Below are 18,090 nucleotides of genomic sequence, written 5' to 3' on the forward strand. Positions count from 1 at the left end.
AGCACGGGGATTACAAATGTGGGCCACCACTCCCGGCTTAGTCTTTATTTTGAAACAAGCTCTCACTAAATTGCAAAGGGCCTCACTAAGTAGAAGCTGTCTGCAAACCGCGATCCTCCGGTCTCAGCCTCCCAATTGCTGGGATTACAAGAGTGCGCCACCACGCCTGGCTATGTTTTACTTTGAAACAGGGTCTCACTAAGTTGCTAACGCTGGCCTTGAACCTGCAATCCTCCTTTCTCAGCCTCCCAAGTTCTGGAATTACAGGTGTGGGCCATTTTACTGGGCTCAGAAACCCCTGTTGAAAATGTGATTGCTATTGTGCTGCCAAGGGGTGATGGGACCTCTAAGAGGACGTTGGGGTCACTAATGGCCATCTTGCAGGACTGGTTCGGTGCTGTTGGGAGACAGTGAACCGTCCCTCTGGCAGGACTAGAGAGAGGGCTGTTACAACGTGAGGCCACTTTCTGTGGCTTGGCCTCTTCGCACATGTCGCTGGGTCTCAATTAGGTGAGCAGAAGCTGCAGGAGGCAGCCCGGTTCCGGACTGCCAGATCTGGGCTAGGACGATGGGATGGACAAGGGAGGTGAGCGACGGCTACTTCTGCTGTCTCTGCGGCCCACCCCAGCCCAGGCCGCCCCTGTGCCCTCAGACTGGCCTTGTACAGGAAGGCGGTCTCCATCTCCGGGAAGACTTTGCACAGATGCTGCACCCGCTAAGGCATCTAAGTAGCGCCCCATCTTCATGGCGCCCAGCACCGTGGGGTTCCGGGCCGCAGGGACAGAACCGCGGCGTCAGACTTGCAAAGTCCAGGCAGAGTGCAGCGGTAGCCATGCCAGGCCACGCCAGAGCCCGGAGCCCAGGAGCTGCCCCTTGGGCCTGTGGGGTCCGCCCGCCGGGGCGGTGCCGGTGGAGGGAGGGGCCGTCGTGGGGCCAGGTGCACCCGAGGGTCGGTGCACCTGAGCCCTGTGCGTTCCACTCTTGCTCCCGGGTCCCAGGGCAGAGAGCGGACCCAAAAGCTGAGAACTGGGATCTATTAGGCCTCCTTGGGCTTCCCCTGGACCCTCTCCAGCCTTTAGCTTCCAAACCGTTCCTGCTACGATTGGAGTATGAATCACCCCCTCTCGGAAACTCTTGTTGACATTTGATTGACATGGCGGCGCCCAGAGGGTGGGGCCTTTGAGAGAGGTCACTGATGCCCCTTGCAGGACTGGGTCAGTGCTCTTGGCAGCTACTGAACTGTCCCCCCAGGGACGGGGAGAGGGCGGCTGGAGAGCAAGGCTGCCCCCTGCTGGCGCACGGCCCCTCCTGCACCTGCCGCTCCGCCTTTCCCGGAAGCAGGTGGGCAGAGGCCGCTGCGGGAGGCCGGCCAGGGCCTGGGCCTCAAACTTCCAAGTTTCCAGAACTGTTGGGTCCAAAAAAGAAACAACACCGGTCCCCAAATTACCCAATGTCAAGGTTCAGTTATAGCAGGAGAAAATGGCCAAAATAATTCCCCCAAAACATACCCAATCGTCCTCGTCTTTTATATGCTATGGACAGTTTCTATTTTGATTAAATATAGTTGACATTTTCAGGTCCAACTTTGTTCCTTTACCTGTTTTGTTTTGTCTTTGTAGTGCCGGGGATTGAATATGGGGGATTCTACCTCTGAGCTACACCCTCAGCCCTATTTTTCATTTATTTATTTATTTATTTATTTATTTGCGGTGCTGGAGCTGGAACCCAAGGGCATTCTACCTCTGAGCTACACCCCCAGCCCTATTTTTTATTCTTTTGTTTTGTTTTGTTTTTTTGTTGGTACTGGGGTTCCTGGAAGCCCTTCTACCTCCAGGCTACACTCCCAGACCTATTTTATATTTTTGAAACAGGGTCTCTTGCCCGGCTTTTATTCTTTATCTTAAAACAGGGTTTCACTGAGTTGCAAAGGGCCTCACTGAGTTGCAAAGGGCCTCACTAAGTAGCTGAGGCTGTCCATGAACCACGATCCTCCTGTCTCAGCCTCCCTAATGCTGAGACTACAAGCGTGCGCCACCATGCCTGGCTTGTCTCACCCCGTTTCACAGGTCCCTGGGGTAGTGGGAGACTGGTGACAAGAAGCAGAGGAAACAAGTTTGTGAAGGCGGGCGTGGTGGCGCACGCTTGTAATCCCAGCATTCGGGAGGCTGAGACAGGAGGATCGCACAGGTTTGAAGCCAGCCGCGCTGGCTTAGGAGACCGTTTCCAAATAAAAAAGTATAAAATAGGTCTGGGAGTGTAGCCTGGAGGCAGAAGGGTTTCCAGGAACAAAAACAAAACAAAACAAAACAAAACAAAACAAAACAAAAACAAGCTTGTGGTTCGCGCCAGGCCTGGGCGCTTTATAAAGTGCTGCTTTACTCTGTTTTATATTTATTCAGACAGGAACCGCTGGTGCGGGACTCAGCCCCAGCCTGTGCATGGTGAAGGCAAGGGAGAGCAGGGCGGGAATCTAGAAAAATACGGTATGATCAACACATCAGAAAAGATCACGCTCAATCAGCTTAAGGCACAGACGCCAGGTGAGAGTAAGACAGGTGACGGACGCCGCCAGCCTTCTGGGCGCCTAGCGGAAGTAGTCGGGACACTCGTGAGCAATCAGGTGCCAGGCCTGATCAAAGGCGTCCACCACGGTTGGGGCCAGGGGCCCTTCTTCCGTCGCCGCCAAGTTCTGCTCCAGCTGCTGCAGGCTGGACATGCCCAGGATGACCGCGTCCCCGTGGGCGCCCTGCAAGGGAGACGGCCAGACGTGAGTACCCCTCTGCTGCCAGGGGCTCCGGTCCCATGTCCCTCCCTGCCCGCCCCTGCCAGGATAGGGATGTGTGTTATTTATATCCTGTACATCCAGAAAGAACTGAAGGCGCCTTGGATTCTTTTCTTGCAGCCCTGGGGATGGAACCCAGGGGTGTTCGACTGCTGAGCTGCATGCCCAGCCCTACACACACACACACACACACACACACACACACACATATATATTTTTTATTTTGAAACCAGGTCTCACTGAGTTGCAGTGGGCCTCACTAAGTAGCTGAGGCTGTCCGCGAACTGCAATCCTCTGATCTCAGCCTCCCGAATGCTGGGATTACAAGTGTGCGCCACCACGCCTGGCTGTTTTCACCAGGAAGACTTGTGCCCCAAGAGAAGAAAACACAGTTTCTACCAGATGATAAGAGATCTGGGTCTTAGAGTTAGACCTGTGTTAAAGCTTCTGCCCCTTAATAGCTGTGTGAAGTCCAGTTTCCTCATCAAAAATAATGCGATAATCATATTTCCTAAGGCATAAATAATACTTAAGTCCATGTTTATAAAACTCTTATTACAAAGCCTAACTCTTAGATGACAACACAGAGCACTGAAAAAGAGTGCCCATGAGACCTGGCAGAAAGAAAACTCCGGAGCAAAAGAGAACACACACTTTGAAATCACTTTTCTGTAATTTTGGGTCCCTTAAACTTAGTGGTAGAAGCTGGGCCCAGGGGCTGATGGCTAGATACCTGCAGCTGCGAGTGGTAATACATCCACCGGAGGGCGGCCGAAGTCATGCTGGGGGTGCTGCGGCCATAGGCGGCCTGCAGGGCCTTGTCCACCAGGGCGATGGCCTTGAAGTGGTCCTCCTTCCAGAACCTGAGCGGGTGGGGAAGGTGGCATGAGGGTCAGTACTTTGGAGGTCACACGGGGGGCCAAAGCCAAAGAGCCGGCCAAGGCTGCTGCTGCATCCCAATTCCTGCAGCGCAGAAGGACCAGTATCTCCTGCTTTACTAGTACCAGGACCAGCCAGGCTGCTGGGTCCCTCACTGGACACATCCATGACATATTTGTCCTTTATCCTTTATTCTTTTTTTCTTTGGAACTGGAGGTTGAACCCAGAGGCATTCTATCTCCATACTTTAGCCTCAGCCCCTTTTTATTTTGTATTTAAAATAGGATCTCTCAGCTGGGCGTGGTGGCGCACGCTTGTATTCAGGAGGCTGAGACAGGAGGATCAGGATTCATGGACAGCCTCAGCTACTTAATGAGGCCCTTTGCAACTCAGTGAGACCCTGTTTCAAAATAAAGAATAAAAAATAGGGTTGGAGGTGTTGTTCGGAGGTAGAATGACCCTGGGTTCCATCCCCAGTACTGAAAAAGAAAAAAAAAAAAAATACAGTCTCTCACTAAGTCACTGAGGGATCTTGCTAAGTTGCTGAGGCCTGCCTCAAACCTGCAATCCTCCTGCCTCAGCCTCCCAAGTACTGGGATTACATGTCTGTGTCACCATGCTTGGCTTCCACACATCTTTATTCTTGAGAACCTGTAAAACTGTAGATAGTACAAGCGCAATATATGGCCCCAGGCCTCTTGAGCCCCAGCCAGGGTCCTTTCCTTCTTACCAGCAGGTAACTACTCAGGCAAGAGCTACAGCATAGAAGACCACATTATCTTCAAAACCTTTTTTTTTTTTTTGGTGAAAATAGGGATTGAACCTAGGGGCATTCTACCTGAGATATAACCACACATCGTTTTGTGTTGAGGAAGGGTCTAAGTTGTCAAGGCTGGCCTCACACCTGGGATTACAGGCATGCGCCACTCTGTCTGGCTAGGGATCCTCAGACAGAGAGAGAAAAGATCCTCTCTTTTCAGAGAGGTCCCAAGAAAACAAGAAACCCAAATACAGGTGTCAAAGTACTGCCTCAGGAAGGAAGCCTAGAACTTTGTTTCAGATAAAAGAGACCTCTCACCCTACCCAACATGATGCAGATGGGGCGGCTCACCGATTCCTGTAGGTCTCCGCCCAGCTATTCCCGAAGAAGCGGCCTGTGGGCTGTTTCCCATCCTTGTCCTCAAACTTGTACTTGCCGGTCAGCAGGCCCCCTGTGGGAAGACAGGAGTCACAGACTCTCCAGGAGGCTGCCAGATCCCTCCCAGGACTGGACTGGGGCCGCAGGAGGGACCCAGGAGGGGTGCGGATGCACCCAGCCTCTTGTCACAGCCCTCCCTGCTGCCCAGAGCTAGGGCTGGGGGTGCACCAGGGCAGACACAGGCAGAGACGGGGCCCTCAATGCCCGCCCACCCGAGAGGGCCAGCCCCGGGCAGCCTCACCAGCCAGAGGGTTGTAGGCGTAGAACCTGAGGCCAAAGCGCCGGAGGCAGGGGAACAGCTCCTTTTCCACCATCCGCGTGGTGGCGTTGTACATGCCCTGCAGGGAGGGGCCAGGGGACAGCCTGGGTGGGCATGCCAAAGAAGGGACCCCACCTTCATTTTTTTATCCTTTTTTTTTTTTTTTGGTGGTAACAGGGATGGAACCCAGGGGCATTCTAGCTTCAAGCTATACCACCAGCCCTATTTTTTTTAGTTTGAAATAGGGTCTCACTGAGTTGCAAAGGGCCTCACTATGTAATTAAGGTTGTTCACGAACCACGATCCTTCTGTCTCAGCCTCCCAAATGCTGGGATCACAAGCGTGCACCATCATGCCTGGCTCTTAGCCTTCATTTTTTTTTTTTTTTTTTTTTGCAGTACTGGGGTTCCCAGAAGCCCTTCTACCTCCGGGCTACACTCCCAGACTATTTATTTATTTATTTATTTATTTATTTGGAAACAGGGTCTCTTAAGCCAGTGCGACTGGCTTTGAACCTGCGTGATACTCCTGTCTCCGCCTCCCAAGTGCGGGGATTACAAGCGTGCGCCACCACACCTGGCTTAGCCTTCATTTTTAAGAGATTATTTTATTTTTGGAACTTTTCTTTTTCAGTGGTAGACTGCTTCCCTGGTATGCAGGATTCCTTGTGTTTTTTAATCAGTAAAAAAATAAGACAACAGAGCCAGGTGTGGTGGTGCACGCTTGTAATCCCAGCATTCGGGAGGCTAAGACCGGAGGATCGCGGTTCGCAGACAGTCTCAGCTACTTAGTGAGGCCCTCTGCAACTCAGTGAGACCCGGTTTCAAAATAAAGAATAAAAAATAGGGTCAGAGGTGTAGCTTGGAGGTAGAACACCCTTGGGTTCCATCCCCAGTACTGCAAGAAAAAAAAAAAAAGATCTGGGGCCATACTTCAGTGATGGAGCAACCCTGGGTTCAAGTTCATTCCCTAGTCTGTCTCTCTGTCTCTCTCTCACACACACACACACACACACACACACACACACACACACACACACACACACACACAACCAGGCTTAGTAGCACATGCCTATAATCCCAGGACTTGGGATACTGAGACAGGAGGATGGTGGATTCAATGTCAGCCTCAGCAACTTTGCAAGACTGTTTCCAAATAAAAATAAAGCAGAAGCCAGGCGTGGTGGTGCACGCTTGTAATCCTAGCACTTGGGAGGCTGAGACAGGAAGATGTGATTTGCAGTTAGCCTCAGCTATTTTGTGAGGTACCCTGCAACTCACTGAGATGCTGTTTCAAAATGAAGAATAAAAAATAGGGCTGGGAGTGTAGCTCAGAGGTAGAATGCCCTGGGTTCTACTCCCAGTGCCACAATAAATAAATAAAAAGTAAATAAATAAACAAAGGTTCTATTTTTTTTTTTGTGTGTGTGTGTGTGTGGTCCTGGGGTTCCTGGAAGCCCTTCTACCTCCGGGCTACACTCCCAGACCTATTTTTACATTTTTTATTTGGAAACAAGGTCTCCTAAGCCAACACGCGCGGCTGGCTTCGAACCTGCGCGATCCTCCTGTCTCTGCCTCCCAAGTGCGGGGATTACAAGCGTGCGCCACCACGCCCAGCTAATAAATAAACAAAGGTTCTAAAAGCACAACGGGTGCTTAGAAAGACTTGCTGAGTACATGGAGAAGAGTTTTGGGGCCCAAAGGCTCCTGGGGCTTCGGGGAGGGGCCTGAGCAGAGCCACCTGAGTGGGACCTGAGCTCCCTGCAGGGAGGGCGGAGGGTGCCAGGCTGAGGTGCAGAGCCGGCTGCAGAGGAAGACAGCAAGGATGCCACCATGTAGGCAGCAAACGTGACCGGTGGCCAGGCTGGGAGCTTGGCTGATGTCCTGAGGGAGCCTAGGAGCCATCCACGGGCTTTGGGCAGGGGAGTGGCTGCTATGTAGAGGGCACAGGGCATCCCCAAGGGTGAGGAAAACCCAGGATCAGCAGCAGGGCCCTGGAGCCCAAGGCCTTTGCAGCCCTGGCCCCCCAGACCCCCTCACCTGGTACACGGTGGGCACGATCCAGCCTTTCTGCTTGCAGAGGGTACAGATCTCAGCCACCTCCCAGGAGGCATAGTTGGAGAGGCCAAGCTCCACAAACTTGCCCTGCAGGGGGGAGGCCACAGTTAGAACCCAGAGTGGTCTGGAGGCCCAGGCAGGGGTGTGCTGCAGGAGAGGGGTCTGCCCCAGGCTGGTGGTCCTGGTAGCAGCAGGAGGAGCAGAGCAGCAGATCCACCCCCTAGCTCGGCCACCCTCACCTCCTGGTGCAGCTGGTGGCAGGCACGTAGCGTGTCTTCCACAGGGGTGCCGTGGTCAGGTGCATGCAGGTAGAAGAGGTCCACCCGAGGACACTGCAGCCGCTTCAGGGATGTCTCCAGCTGGGACCGGACGCTGTCGGGCTTCAGTGACTTCCCGTCCCAAGGGTTTGCTTTGGTGGCAATTTTTGCTGGAGGAAGAATGTGATGGTTAAGGGACTTCTAAGAACCACTCCCTGGCCATGTGATCCTGGCTAAGTTTCATAAGTTTTCTCAGTTTGAATTTCCTAATCTGTAAATGAGGGTGAAAAACTGTCCTTACATGGAGGTCACAAGGATTAAGTAATTTTTTTTTTTTTTTTTGCAGTACTGGGGATGGAACCCTGTGGCATTCTACCTATGAGGTATACCTTCAGTCCTATTTTTTATTCTTTATTTATTATTATTATTATTATTATATTATTATTATTTTGTGGGTCTGGGGATGGAACACAGGCATTCGACCTCCGAGCTATATCCCCTGCCCTATTTTTTATTCTTTATTTTGAAACAGGGTCTCACTGAGGTGTAGAGGGCCTCACTAAGTAACTGAGGCCATCTGCGAACCATGATCCTCCAGTCTCAGCCTTCTGAATGCTGGGATTACAGGCGTGTGCCACCACTCCCATCTATTCTTTATTTTGAAACAGGATCTCACTGAGTTGTAAAGGGCCTAAGTAGCTGAGGCTGTCTGCGAACTGCAATCCTCCTGTCTCAGTCTCCCAAATGCTGGGATGACAAGCATGCGCCACCATGTCCGACTCATTAAGTAATGTTTTTTTTTTTTTTTGTGGTACTGGGGTTCCTGGAAGCCCTTCTACCTCTGGGCTACACTCCCACACCTATTTTATTTTTGGAAACAGGGTCTCTTAAGCCAGCATGGCTGGCTTCGAACCTGCGTGATCCTCCTGTCTCCGCCTCCCAAGCGCGGGGATTACAAGCATGTGCCACCACGCCCAGCGCTTAAGTAATGTTTTTAATTTACTAACATTTTTTTTTGGTGTGTACTGGGGATAGAACCCAGGAGCATTCTACCTCCGAGTGACACCCCCCAGCCCTATTTTTTTTTTAATTCTTTATTTTGAAACAGGGTCTCAGTGAGTTACAAAGGGCCTCACTAAGTAGCTGCGGACACACAGAGCTGGGCATGGTGGCACATTACTATGATCCCAATACTTGGCAGGTTGAGACAGGAGGATCCCAGGTTCAAGGCCAGTCTCAGCACCTTGGCAAGACCCTGTTTCAAAATAAAAATAAAGAGCGGGTGTGGTGGTGCACGCTTGTAATCCCCACGCTTGGGAGGCCGAGACAGGAGGATCGTACAGGTTCAAAGCCAGCCTCAGCTACTTAGTGAGGCTCTCAGCAACTTAGTGAGACCCTGTTTCCAAATAAAATATAAAATAGGTCTAGGAGTATAACCCGGAGGTAGAAAGCCCCTGGGTTCCATCCCTAGTACCATATATATACATATATACATATATACACAAATATATGTATATATATAATAAAAGTAAAGCGGGGTATGGTGGCAGATGCTTATAATCCCAGCATTTGGTAGTCTGAGTCAGGAGGATCACAGTTTGCGGTCAAACTCAGCTACTTAGTGAGGTCCTTTGCAACTCAGTGAGACCCTGTTTCAAAATAAAGAATAAAAAACAGGGCTGAGAGTGTAGCTCAGAGATGAATGCCCCTGGGTTTTATCTCCAGTACCGCAAAATAAATTTTTTTTTTTTGGTGGTACTGGGGGTGGAACCCAGAGGCTACTACCTCTGGGCTATACTCCCAGACCCATTTTATATTTTATTTGGAAACAGGGTCTTACTAAGTTGCTGAGAGCCTCACTAAGTAGCTGAGCCTGGCTTCGAACCCGTGCGATCCTCCTGTCTCAGGCTCCCAAGCACGGGGATTACAAGCGTGTGCCACCACGCCCGGCTTGCAAAATAAAATAAAAAAAAAAAATAGTGCTGGCTGTGTAGATCAGAGGTAGAATGCCCCTGGGGGGGGGGAGGGAGGGAGGGAGAGAGAGAATGAATGAGAGGAATGCAAGTCCCAAGGAAAAACATGAAGCCAATCCTGGAATTCAGGAAAGGCTCCTTCTAGAGATGACCCCTAGCTGAGTCCCCAGAATGAGTCTTAGCCACCAAGGGAAGGGCAAACAGGGAAGACACACTAAGCCACAGATGCAGGGAAGCACCCATGTGAGGCTGCGTAGCTCCAATCCTGAGTTAGAAGAGTAAATGCCAGGGCGGGAGCCTTGGGACATGGGATGAGGGAAGGGGGCACAGACCTGATCTCAAAGGTTCTCAAACACCATCACACCGAGTCTGGACTTGGTCTTTTCCTGGTTTTGTCAGGGTGTGAACCAGTCAGGAGTCACTCTGGCTGCAGTACAGAAAAGAAACTCAAGGGGGCAGGCCTGGCAGCAGGGAGACCAGTAAAAAGGCTATTGCAAGGATTTAGGAGACACAGGAGGCAGGCCTGGTGGAGCAAGTTTGTAATCCTAGTACTTGGGAGGCTGAGACAGGAGGACTGGGTTCTCTGACAGCCTCAGCTACTTAGTGAAGCCTCTGTAACCTCGTGAGACCCTGTTTCAAAATAAAGTATATAAAGTAGGGCCGGGGGGTATAGCGCTCGGAGGTAGAATTGCCCTGGGTTCCATTCCCAGTACCGCAAGGTAAAAGAAAGAAAAAAGAAAGAAAAGAAAAGAAAAGAAAGAAAAGAGACACAGGAGCCTGAATGTGGGTGGGTTCCTGGCAGCGATCAGTCTCTTGTAAAGAGAGGGGCACTGAGCACAAGGCAATTAGAGTCCCTCTCCCTTCAGACTTTCAGAGCCAGGCACATTTACCCAGCCACTGTACAGGGACTATCCCCATGAGAAAGACACAGGATTCTTGGGAGGCTGAGACAGGAGGATCGCACAGGTTTGAAGCCAGCCTCAGCTACTTAGTGAGGCTCTCAGCAACTTAGTGAGACCTTGTTTCCAAATAAAATATAAAATAGGTCTGGGAGTCTAGCCCAGAGGTAGAATGCCCCTGGGTCCCACCCCAATAACACACACACACACACACACACACACACACACACACACACACAGACACAGGGTTCTGCTACCCATGCAGCTTGGCAGTGTGTTAACTTAGCCCGGTTCCTTCCCCTATAACATAACCTAGGTGTCCGGACAGATTCTGCACTTTTCATACTTGGCAGAGTCAACTGAACAGGTCAGAGGCCCGCCCTCCGGTCATGTGGGATGCAGGAGAGAAGTCCCAGCTTCTCTGCACACGGCCCCCCAGGCATTCTGTGTGAACTCTGCTTTAGGTCTGGGCTGAGGACTCAGGCCCCGTGAGCCCCTGGCCGCAAAGGAAGCAGGGAAGGCCTGGGAAGAAAAACCAATTCAGAAATAATATCTTATCAATGAGAGGCAGTCTGGTGAACTAGGAGCGGGCCTGGGCATCCTCCATCTCTCCACCATGTTATGAGTCTAAGGACCCACAGAGACCCACTCCACAGGGGTGGCAAAGAGCGCTGCCAGGGGCACCAAGCTAATGAGGGACAGACCCCCAGCACCCCTATCACAACACACCGGCCCACTCCCATCCTTACATGTCAGGCCAAGTTTTCCACACAGCTCTGCCCTAGGCCTCTAATGACCTGTCTCAGTTCCCCACTCACCTCCAGTAAACTAATTCGTGTGTGTGTGTGTGTGTGTGTGTGTGTGTGTGCGTGCACGCGCGCGCTACTGGGGATTAAACCCAGGGCATTCTACACCCCAGCCCAATTTTTTCCTTTTTTTTTTTTTGCGGGTCTGGGGATGGAACCCAGGGGCATTCTACCTTCAAGCTACATCCCCTGCCCTATTTTTTTATTCTTTATTTTGAGACAGGGTCTCACTAAGTTGCGGAGGGCCTCACTAAGTAACTGAGGCTGTCCGTGAACCCCTATCTTCTAGTCTCAGCTTCCCGAATGCTGGGATTACAAGTGTGTGCCACCACGCCCGGCTAACCCCAGCTCCCTATTTTATCTTTTTTTTTTTTTTTGGCGGGTCTGGGGGATGGAACCCAGAGGCATTTGACCTCTGAGCTACACACCCTGTTCAATTTTTAATTCTCTATTTTGAAACAGGGTCTCACTGAGTTGTGGAGGGCCTTAAAGTAGCTGAGGCTGTCCGCGAACCGCGATCCTCAGGTTTCAGCCTCCCAAATGCTGGGATTACAAGTGTGCGCCATCACCACGCCCGGCTCCCCTATTTTATCTTTTATTTTGAAACAGGGTCTCACTAAGTTGCTGAGGGCCTTGCTCAGTTGCTGAGGCTGGCCTCGAACCTCCTGTGATCCTCCTGTCTCAGGCGCCCAAGTACTGAGATCACAGGCATGCGGCACCATGTCCAGTTGCAAACTGTCTGCGCTCTAGTCAGCATTCTCGCGACCTTCCCTGCTGCCTTCTCCTGCACCCTTCTCCAAAGTGCTCGCTTGGGCACTTCCCGGAAATCATTGCTTCAGTCTGCCCTATTGGACTCTGAGTTCCCTCGGTGGGCCAGTCATCTTTTTTCCTACAGCTGAATATCGAAGCCTGGCACAGAGCAGACAGAAAGGCTTCACCCCTGCCGGCCTTACCACTCCTCCCACCAGCCCTTGGCATTCCTAGCTGGTTCTCCCTGAGTCCCAGAGATACTGCCAGCTGCGCAGGGCAAAGTCCAGGATCTTCAGATGCATGGGTGCAGGGGAGGGGGGTGAGCGGCACAGGTGCAGAGTCTGAGAGGGGAGTCCAGGTTATGGGTACCTGGCAGGGTTGGAGGCGGGGGCTGCAAAGAAGGTGGGAAGCGAAGGGTTGGAAGGAAGGAGCTCGGAGTGAGACTGGGGACTTGGACCCGCAATCACCAAAGGCAGGGGAGAAAGATGGGAAAGCGCCATCCAGTTGTTGGGAGCGAGACGTGCGTGAGGGGCTTGGGGTTCACACAGTGGCCGGGGTGGGCGGGGAAGGTCGGTGCCGCGGGAGGGGTATGAAACTGCCAGCGCCCTAGCGCGGCCGGGGAGGGATCAGCTCTGCACAGTGGGGGCGACTGTTACCTGCGCAGTCGCCGCCGCCCAGCCCGAGCCCCAGGCCGCCCAGGATGCTCTCGGACTGGCCGTCGCTGTACATGTAGGCCGTGTCCAGCTCGGTGTGGCCGCGATCCAGGAACGCGCGCACGGCCTCGGCGCTGGCGGGCGCGTCCATTCGGCGCCCCATCTCCATGGTGCCCAGCACTGTGGCTGGCCGGGGCGACGGTGGCGGCCGGGACATGGCGACAGAGCGAGCGCCCGACGCCCCGGAGCCACGCGCGCAGCTCCCTGCAACGCGGGCCGCGGCTCCGACCCCTGCGCGCAGCATGGGACTGCGCGTGCGCACTGGGGCGCGCCGGGCCCCGCCCACGGCGTGGGCGGAGCGTGGAGCAGCTTAGGGAGCGAGGACCAAGCGCCGCGCGCAAGCTTCGCGCAGCGACGCCTCCAGGGACCGTCCACCAAGTGCGCGGCGTGAGAGGCGGGGCCGCGCGGCTCCCGGGGCGGGGCGGGGCGGGGCGGCGAGCGCGGTCAGCTGACCCGGGCGGAGCCTGAACCCAGAAGCCCCGTCCCGCGGTGGATCTTGACCTGGTGAGACGGCTGGGGGCTGGCGGCAGACCCCAGGGCTGGGGGGTCGGGATTCCTGGCGCCTCCTGCAGCGTCTTCCCAACGCCCTGGTCCAGCTCTGCTCGGTCCTGGGCTTCCATCCACCCCTTGGCGCGAGATCCTGGACGAGACGCCGGGTCGGCGTTGGGCAGCCCTCGGGGTCCCCTGTGCCTGTCGCCCCCATCTCAGGGGCGATCGGCACGGCCTCTCGGGCCGACCTGGCCGGGTTTGGGGTCCGGGGCCCCTTTTCACCTGCTGATCTCGGCCGACGGCCCCTCGGCTTCCAGTGGCTTTGTTTTTCCCGGGGCGGGCTCGGCGAGGGGGCCTCGGGCGCCGGCCCCCGCGGCTGCCCTGTGATTATCCCTCCAACGAGGCGGCCCGCGCCGGTCTGAGTCACCGGGAGGGAGTTGGGGATGCAGCCCGGGAGGCCTGGAGTGCGTGGAATCCCCAAGCGAGGACGCTCCTCCGCCACATTCTCCCAGGTGTCCTGGGAGGGGAGCCCAGATGCCCCTCCAGGCCGGGCTTGGGCCAGGTGTCTGGTCCGGCGGCGTATGGGTTTGGAAATGTGACGACTGGCCGGGTGGGTCTTGTCCACCCAGTACTTACTGAAGGCCACTGTGTGCCTGGGACCCTGGGGGTGGGCGGGGTGGGGGTTACAGCAAGAACAAACTAATAGTCTCCCTGGCTGCTGCTGTTGAGCTGAGCCCTGTGCCAGGCACCATTGTAAGTCTTGGCCTGGGCTCTCACTTAACTCTGCTCTCGGCCAAGGAGGGGCCACCTGCGTCTCACCGAGGCCATCACTTGCCCTGGCAACGGCAGGTTCGCTTGTCTCCTCAACCCGAAGTCCCTCCAAGCTCACAATCTTTCTTTTCTTTCTGTCCCTTTTGCTCTTTTTCTCTCCTGTTGTCTTTTTCTTTCTTTCATTTATTTATTTATTTATTTATTTATTTATTTATTTATATTTTTGTGGCACTGGGGATTGAACCCAGGGGCATTCTACCTCTGAGCAACACCCCCAGCCTGATTTTTTATTTTTTTATTTTTTTATTTTTTTTTGTGGTACTGGGGTTCCTGGAAGCCCTTCTACCTCTGGGCTACACTCCCAGACCTATTTTATACTTTTTAAAATTTGGAAACAGGGTCTCTTAAGCCGCCGCGGCTGGCTTCGAACCTGCGTGATCCTCCTGTCTCCACCTCCCAGGCGCGGGGATTACAAGCATGTGCCACCATGTCCATGTCCCACTGATTTTTTATTCTTTATTTTGAAACAGAGTCTCACTAAGTTGTGGAGGGCTTCATTAAGTTGCTGAGTCTGGCTGCGAACCCAGATCCTTGTCTCAGCCTCCCAAGTACTGGCTGGCTCCTTTTTCTCTCTCAACATTTCTGAGTCTTTTTTTTTTTTTTTTTTTTTTTGGCACTGGGGAAGGAACCTAGGGGCATTTTACCTTCGAGCTACACATCCAGCCCCCTTTTAAAACTTCTTCTTTATTTTGAAACAGGGTCTCACTGAGTTGCAAAGGGCCTCACTAAGTAGTAGCTGAGGCTGTCCTCGAACCACGATCCTCCTGTCTCGGCCTCCCAAATGCTGGGATTACAAGTGTGCGCCACCACATCTGGCCATTTCTGAGTCTTTTTTTTTTTTTGGTGGTACTGGAGATGGAACCCAGAGGCCTTCTACCTCCAGCTACACTCCCAGACCTATTTTTTACATTTTATTTAGAAACAGGGTCTCTTAAACCAGCTGAGGCTGGCTTCAAACCTGCGCGATCCTCCTGTCTCAGCCTCCCAAGAGCGCCACCATGCCCGGCCATTTCTGAATCTTTTTTTTTCTTTTTCTTTTGGTGGTACTGGGGGTGGAACCCAGAGGCTTTCTACCTCCGGGCTATATTCCCAGACCTTATTTATATTTTATTTGGAAACAGGGTCTCACTAAGTTGCTGAGAGCCTAAGTAGCTGAGGCTGTGCGATCTTCCTGTCTCAGCCTCCCAAGAGCGGGGATGACAAGCGTGTGCCACCACGCCCGGCCATTTCTGAGTCTTGATTGTGCAGCTTGTGTGCATGGGCCCTGAGAATAGACAGCCTACAGCCAGGGCAGGGAGAGAGGAGTGTACTTCAAGAGCGGTGCTTGCTGAGGACTGTGCCAAGCACTCTTCAGGTGTGTGGCCCCTGCGGAGAGAGGAGGTGGCAGGTCCTGTCCAGCTGGCTCTTGCAAAGGCCTCTTGGATAAGACACTTTAGAACTGGGTCATAGTATCTCTTTACGAGGTGAGACATAGCATGGGCGCATACCTAGGACCCTGAAATGGCTCTTCAAAGACCAGGGGCAGGAGATAAAGCACGGTGGGCAGTTTCTGGGGTGCCTTGGGGCCTTGCCTCCAAGAACTCGGGTGCCCTCCAGGAGGCCAAGGAGGCTGCTGCTTCTGCTTTAGTGGGAAGCGCTTCCCTGGCTTTGCCTGGGATCGGGGAGAGGGTTTGGGTGTGGCCAGCGATGTTTTTTTCAGCTTGGCCTTTCTCAGAGTGTACTGTGAGCACCAGAATTCTTTAGGCAGCTGGGGAGCTGCTTCACCCTAGAATTCAGTCCAGGCTCATTTCCTCCCGAGCCTGGCGAAAGGAAGGAGTGCACGAGAGGCCCCAGGGTGGTCAAGATGCTGGACTCCCACGTTCAAACAGCCGTTGGCATGTATGAAGTCAGACTCTGGGTGTTTCATCAGCACAGCCGCCCTGAGAGGAGTGTCATTAGCCCTGTTTTATAGATGGGCTCAGACAGGTTAACTCTCTTGCCCAAGGCCGCTCATCTGTGAAGTGGGGACCATGTTCCCGTCCCTGCCAGGGATGTAGGGGAGATGGTATACAGAATCAGGATGAGCTGCAGCAGTGTGCTCAGAGCTACAAGAGGAGGGCAGAGGTTCCGCTGGGGGCTGGCTGGACTAAAAGGATTTGGTCTGCCATGGCTCTGGGTGGCCCTGTGAGTGCAGGTGACAGAGTATTCGCTAAGAAGCACTTCCAACATCAGCCATGTTGATGGTCACCGGGGTGGGCCGCGGAGCTCCACGGAGCCAGAGCTTCTGCTCACGGCTGGTTTTGTTGGGGCTGAGAGCCTCAGCTTCCTGAGAAAAGTAGCTGACTGGCTTCCTCGCCCTCGCCAATACTTCCAGATCGCCGCAACCTCAGCAGTTCCCTGGGTCCAGCAGGGGCTTGGCTTCGTGAGGAGCCCAGGTCCCCGGACACAAGAGGGAACTGCGACAGCTAAGCAAGTCCCTGAGCCTGGGTGAGGAAGCCCCCTCTTAGCACAGTGAGAAAAGGGGAAGCCAGCTTCCTCCGCCCTCGCTCCCCAGAAGCTGGCCAGCCATGCCAGACCACAGAAGCTTTTGCATAGCTGGTGATAGAAGTACCCAAGGCTCTGGGGCATGGTGGCTGCAAGCAGGGATTTGTGTCTCAGTCTGGCTCACTTTCTTCCTGGCTAGGTGGCCCTGGCAGATCACTCCCCTGCTCTGGCCTCAGGTTCCTCCTGCATTTTTCAGTACCCTCTGCTTCCTAGCGTTAAGATATGCACAGAACACATTAATGCATGCCAGGTGCTTAGCCCAGAGCGGGCAGGGAGCTTAGTGTCAGGACTGGGGATTATTGCCCATGGAGATGGCTCCAGCCAGGCCCTGCTTTCTCTCCCCTCTCCAGGGTGCCCGGGCACGGGTAGGGGATTGCTCCTGCTTGCCCCTGTAATCAGCCGTATTCTCGCTTGGGAGGCAGCTGTGTACTATATCTTGCTGTCCCACACACCACGTGAGCTCCTGGGGAAACGGGAGCATCCTGAGCCTGTATCCCAGCCTCGGGGCAACCTGGGATCACCTTCTTATCGCGAGCATCTGACCCATGTGCAGGGCAGCCGTCCCTCCAAGGAGGTCAGGAACATCATGGGCCTGGCCTCACAGACCCTCCCGGAGTAGTTTACAATAATAACAAGATGGAACTAACCTAAGGTTCATGAGTTTTAAGCAAAGATGACAGTGAGAGCCCAGCCCAGCTCCACCTACTCTCTGAGATTTTTTTTCTTTGTTTACTTTGTGTGTGTGTGTGTGTGTGTGTGTGTGTGTGTGTGTGTGTGCTGGGGATTGAACCTACTTCTGAGCTACATCCCTAGCCTTTTTATTTGTAATATTTTTTGCACTGAGGATTGAACTCAGGGGCATTCTACCTCTGAGCTATACCCCCAGCCCAATTTTTTTTTTTTTTTTTTTCAGTACTGGGGATGGAACCCAGGGGCATTCTACGTTCAAGCTATATACCCCCAGCCCTATTTTTCATTCATTCATTCTTTATTTATTTTATTTTTGGGTGGTACTAGGGTTCCTGAAAACCCTTCTACTTCCGGGCTACACTCCCAGACCTATTTTATATTTTTATTTGGAAACAGCATGATCCTCCTATCTCCACCCCCCAAGCACGGGGATTAAAAGCGTGCGCCACCATGCCCGGCTTTATTCTTTATTTTGAAACAGGGTCTCACTGAGTTGCAAAGGGCCTCACTAAGTACCTGAGGCTGTTGAACTGCGATCCTTATGTCTCAGCTTCCAAGTGCTGGGATTACAAGCATGCACCACCATGCCCGGCCCCCAGCCCTCCTATTTTTTTATTATTTATTAATTTATTTTAATTTTTATTTATTCTTTTCATTTTTGTGGCACTGGGGGTAGAACCCAGGGGCTTTTCTACCTCTGGGCTATCCTCCCAGACCTATTTTATGCTTTATTTGGAATCAGGGTCTCACTAAGTTGCTGAGAGCCTCACTAAGTAGCTGAGGCTGGCTTCAAACCTGTGTGATCCTTCTGTCTCAGCCTCCCAAATACTGAGATTATAAGCATGCGCCACCATGCCTGGCATATTTATTTATTTATTTATTTATTTATTTATTTATTTATTTTTGGTGGTACGGGGGTTCTTGGAAGCCCTTCTACCTCTGGCTACACTTCCAGACCTATTTTATACTTTTTTATTTTTGGAA

The 18,090-nt window shown here is 53.0% G+C and overlaps 1 protein-coding gene across 1 annotated transcript; it reads right to left on the reverse strand.

Moving 5' to 3' along the window:
* Positions 1-2,584: 2,584 nt before the first annotated feature.
* Positions 2,585-12,730, reverse strand: LOC308260639 (aflatoxin B1 aldehyde reductase member 2; the record flags this gene model as incomplete). The annotated part of the gene is made up of 7 exons (XM_080692082.1): positions 2,585-2,746; positions 3,516-3,645; positions 4,773-4,872; positions 5,101-5,197; positions 7,158-7,262; positions 7,415-7,602; positions 12,517-12,730. The coding sequence occupies 7 exons, from the start codon at positions 12,728-12,730 to the stop codon at positions 2,585-2,587; spliced, it is 996 nt and encodes a 331-aa protein (XP_080548208.1).
* Positions 12,731-18,090: the final 5,360 nt, after the last annotated feature.

Source organism: Muscardinus avellanarius (genome assembly GCF_963383645.1).
Source record: "Muscardinus avellanarius genome assembly, chromosome: 3".
NCBI lineage: Eukaryota > Metazoa > Chordata > Mammalia > Rodentia > Gliridae > Muscardinus > Muscardinus avellanarius.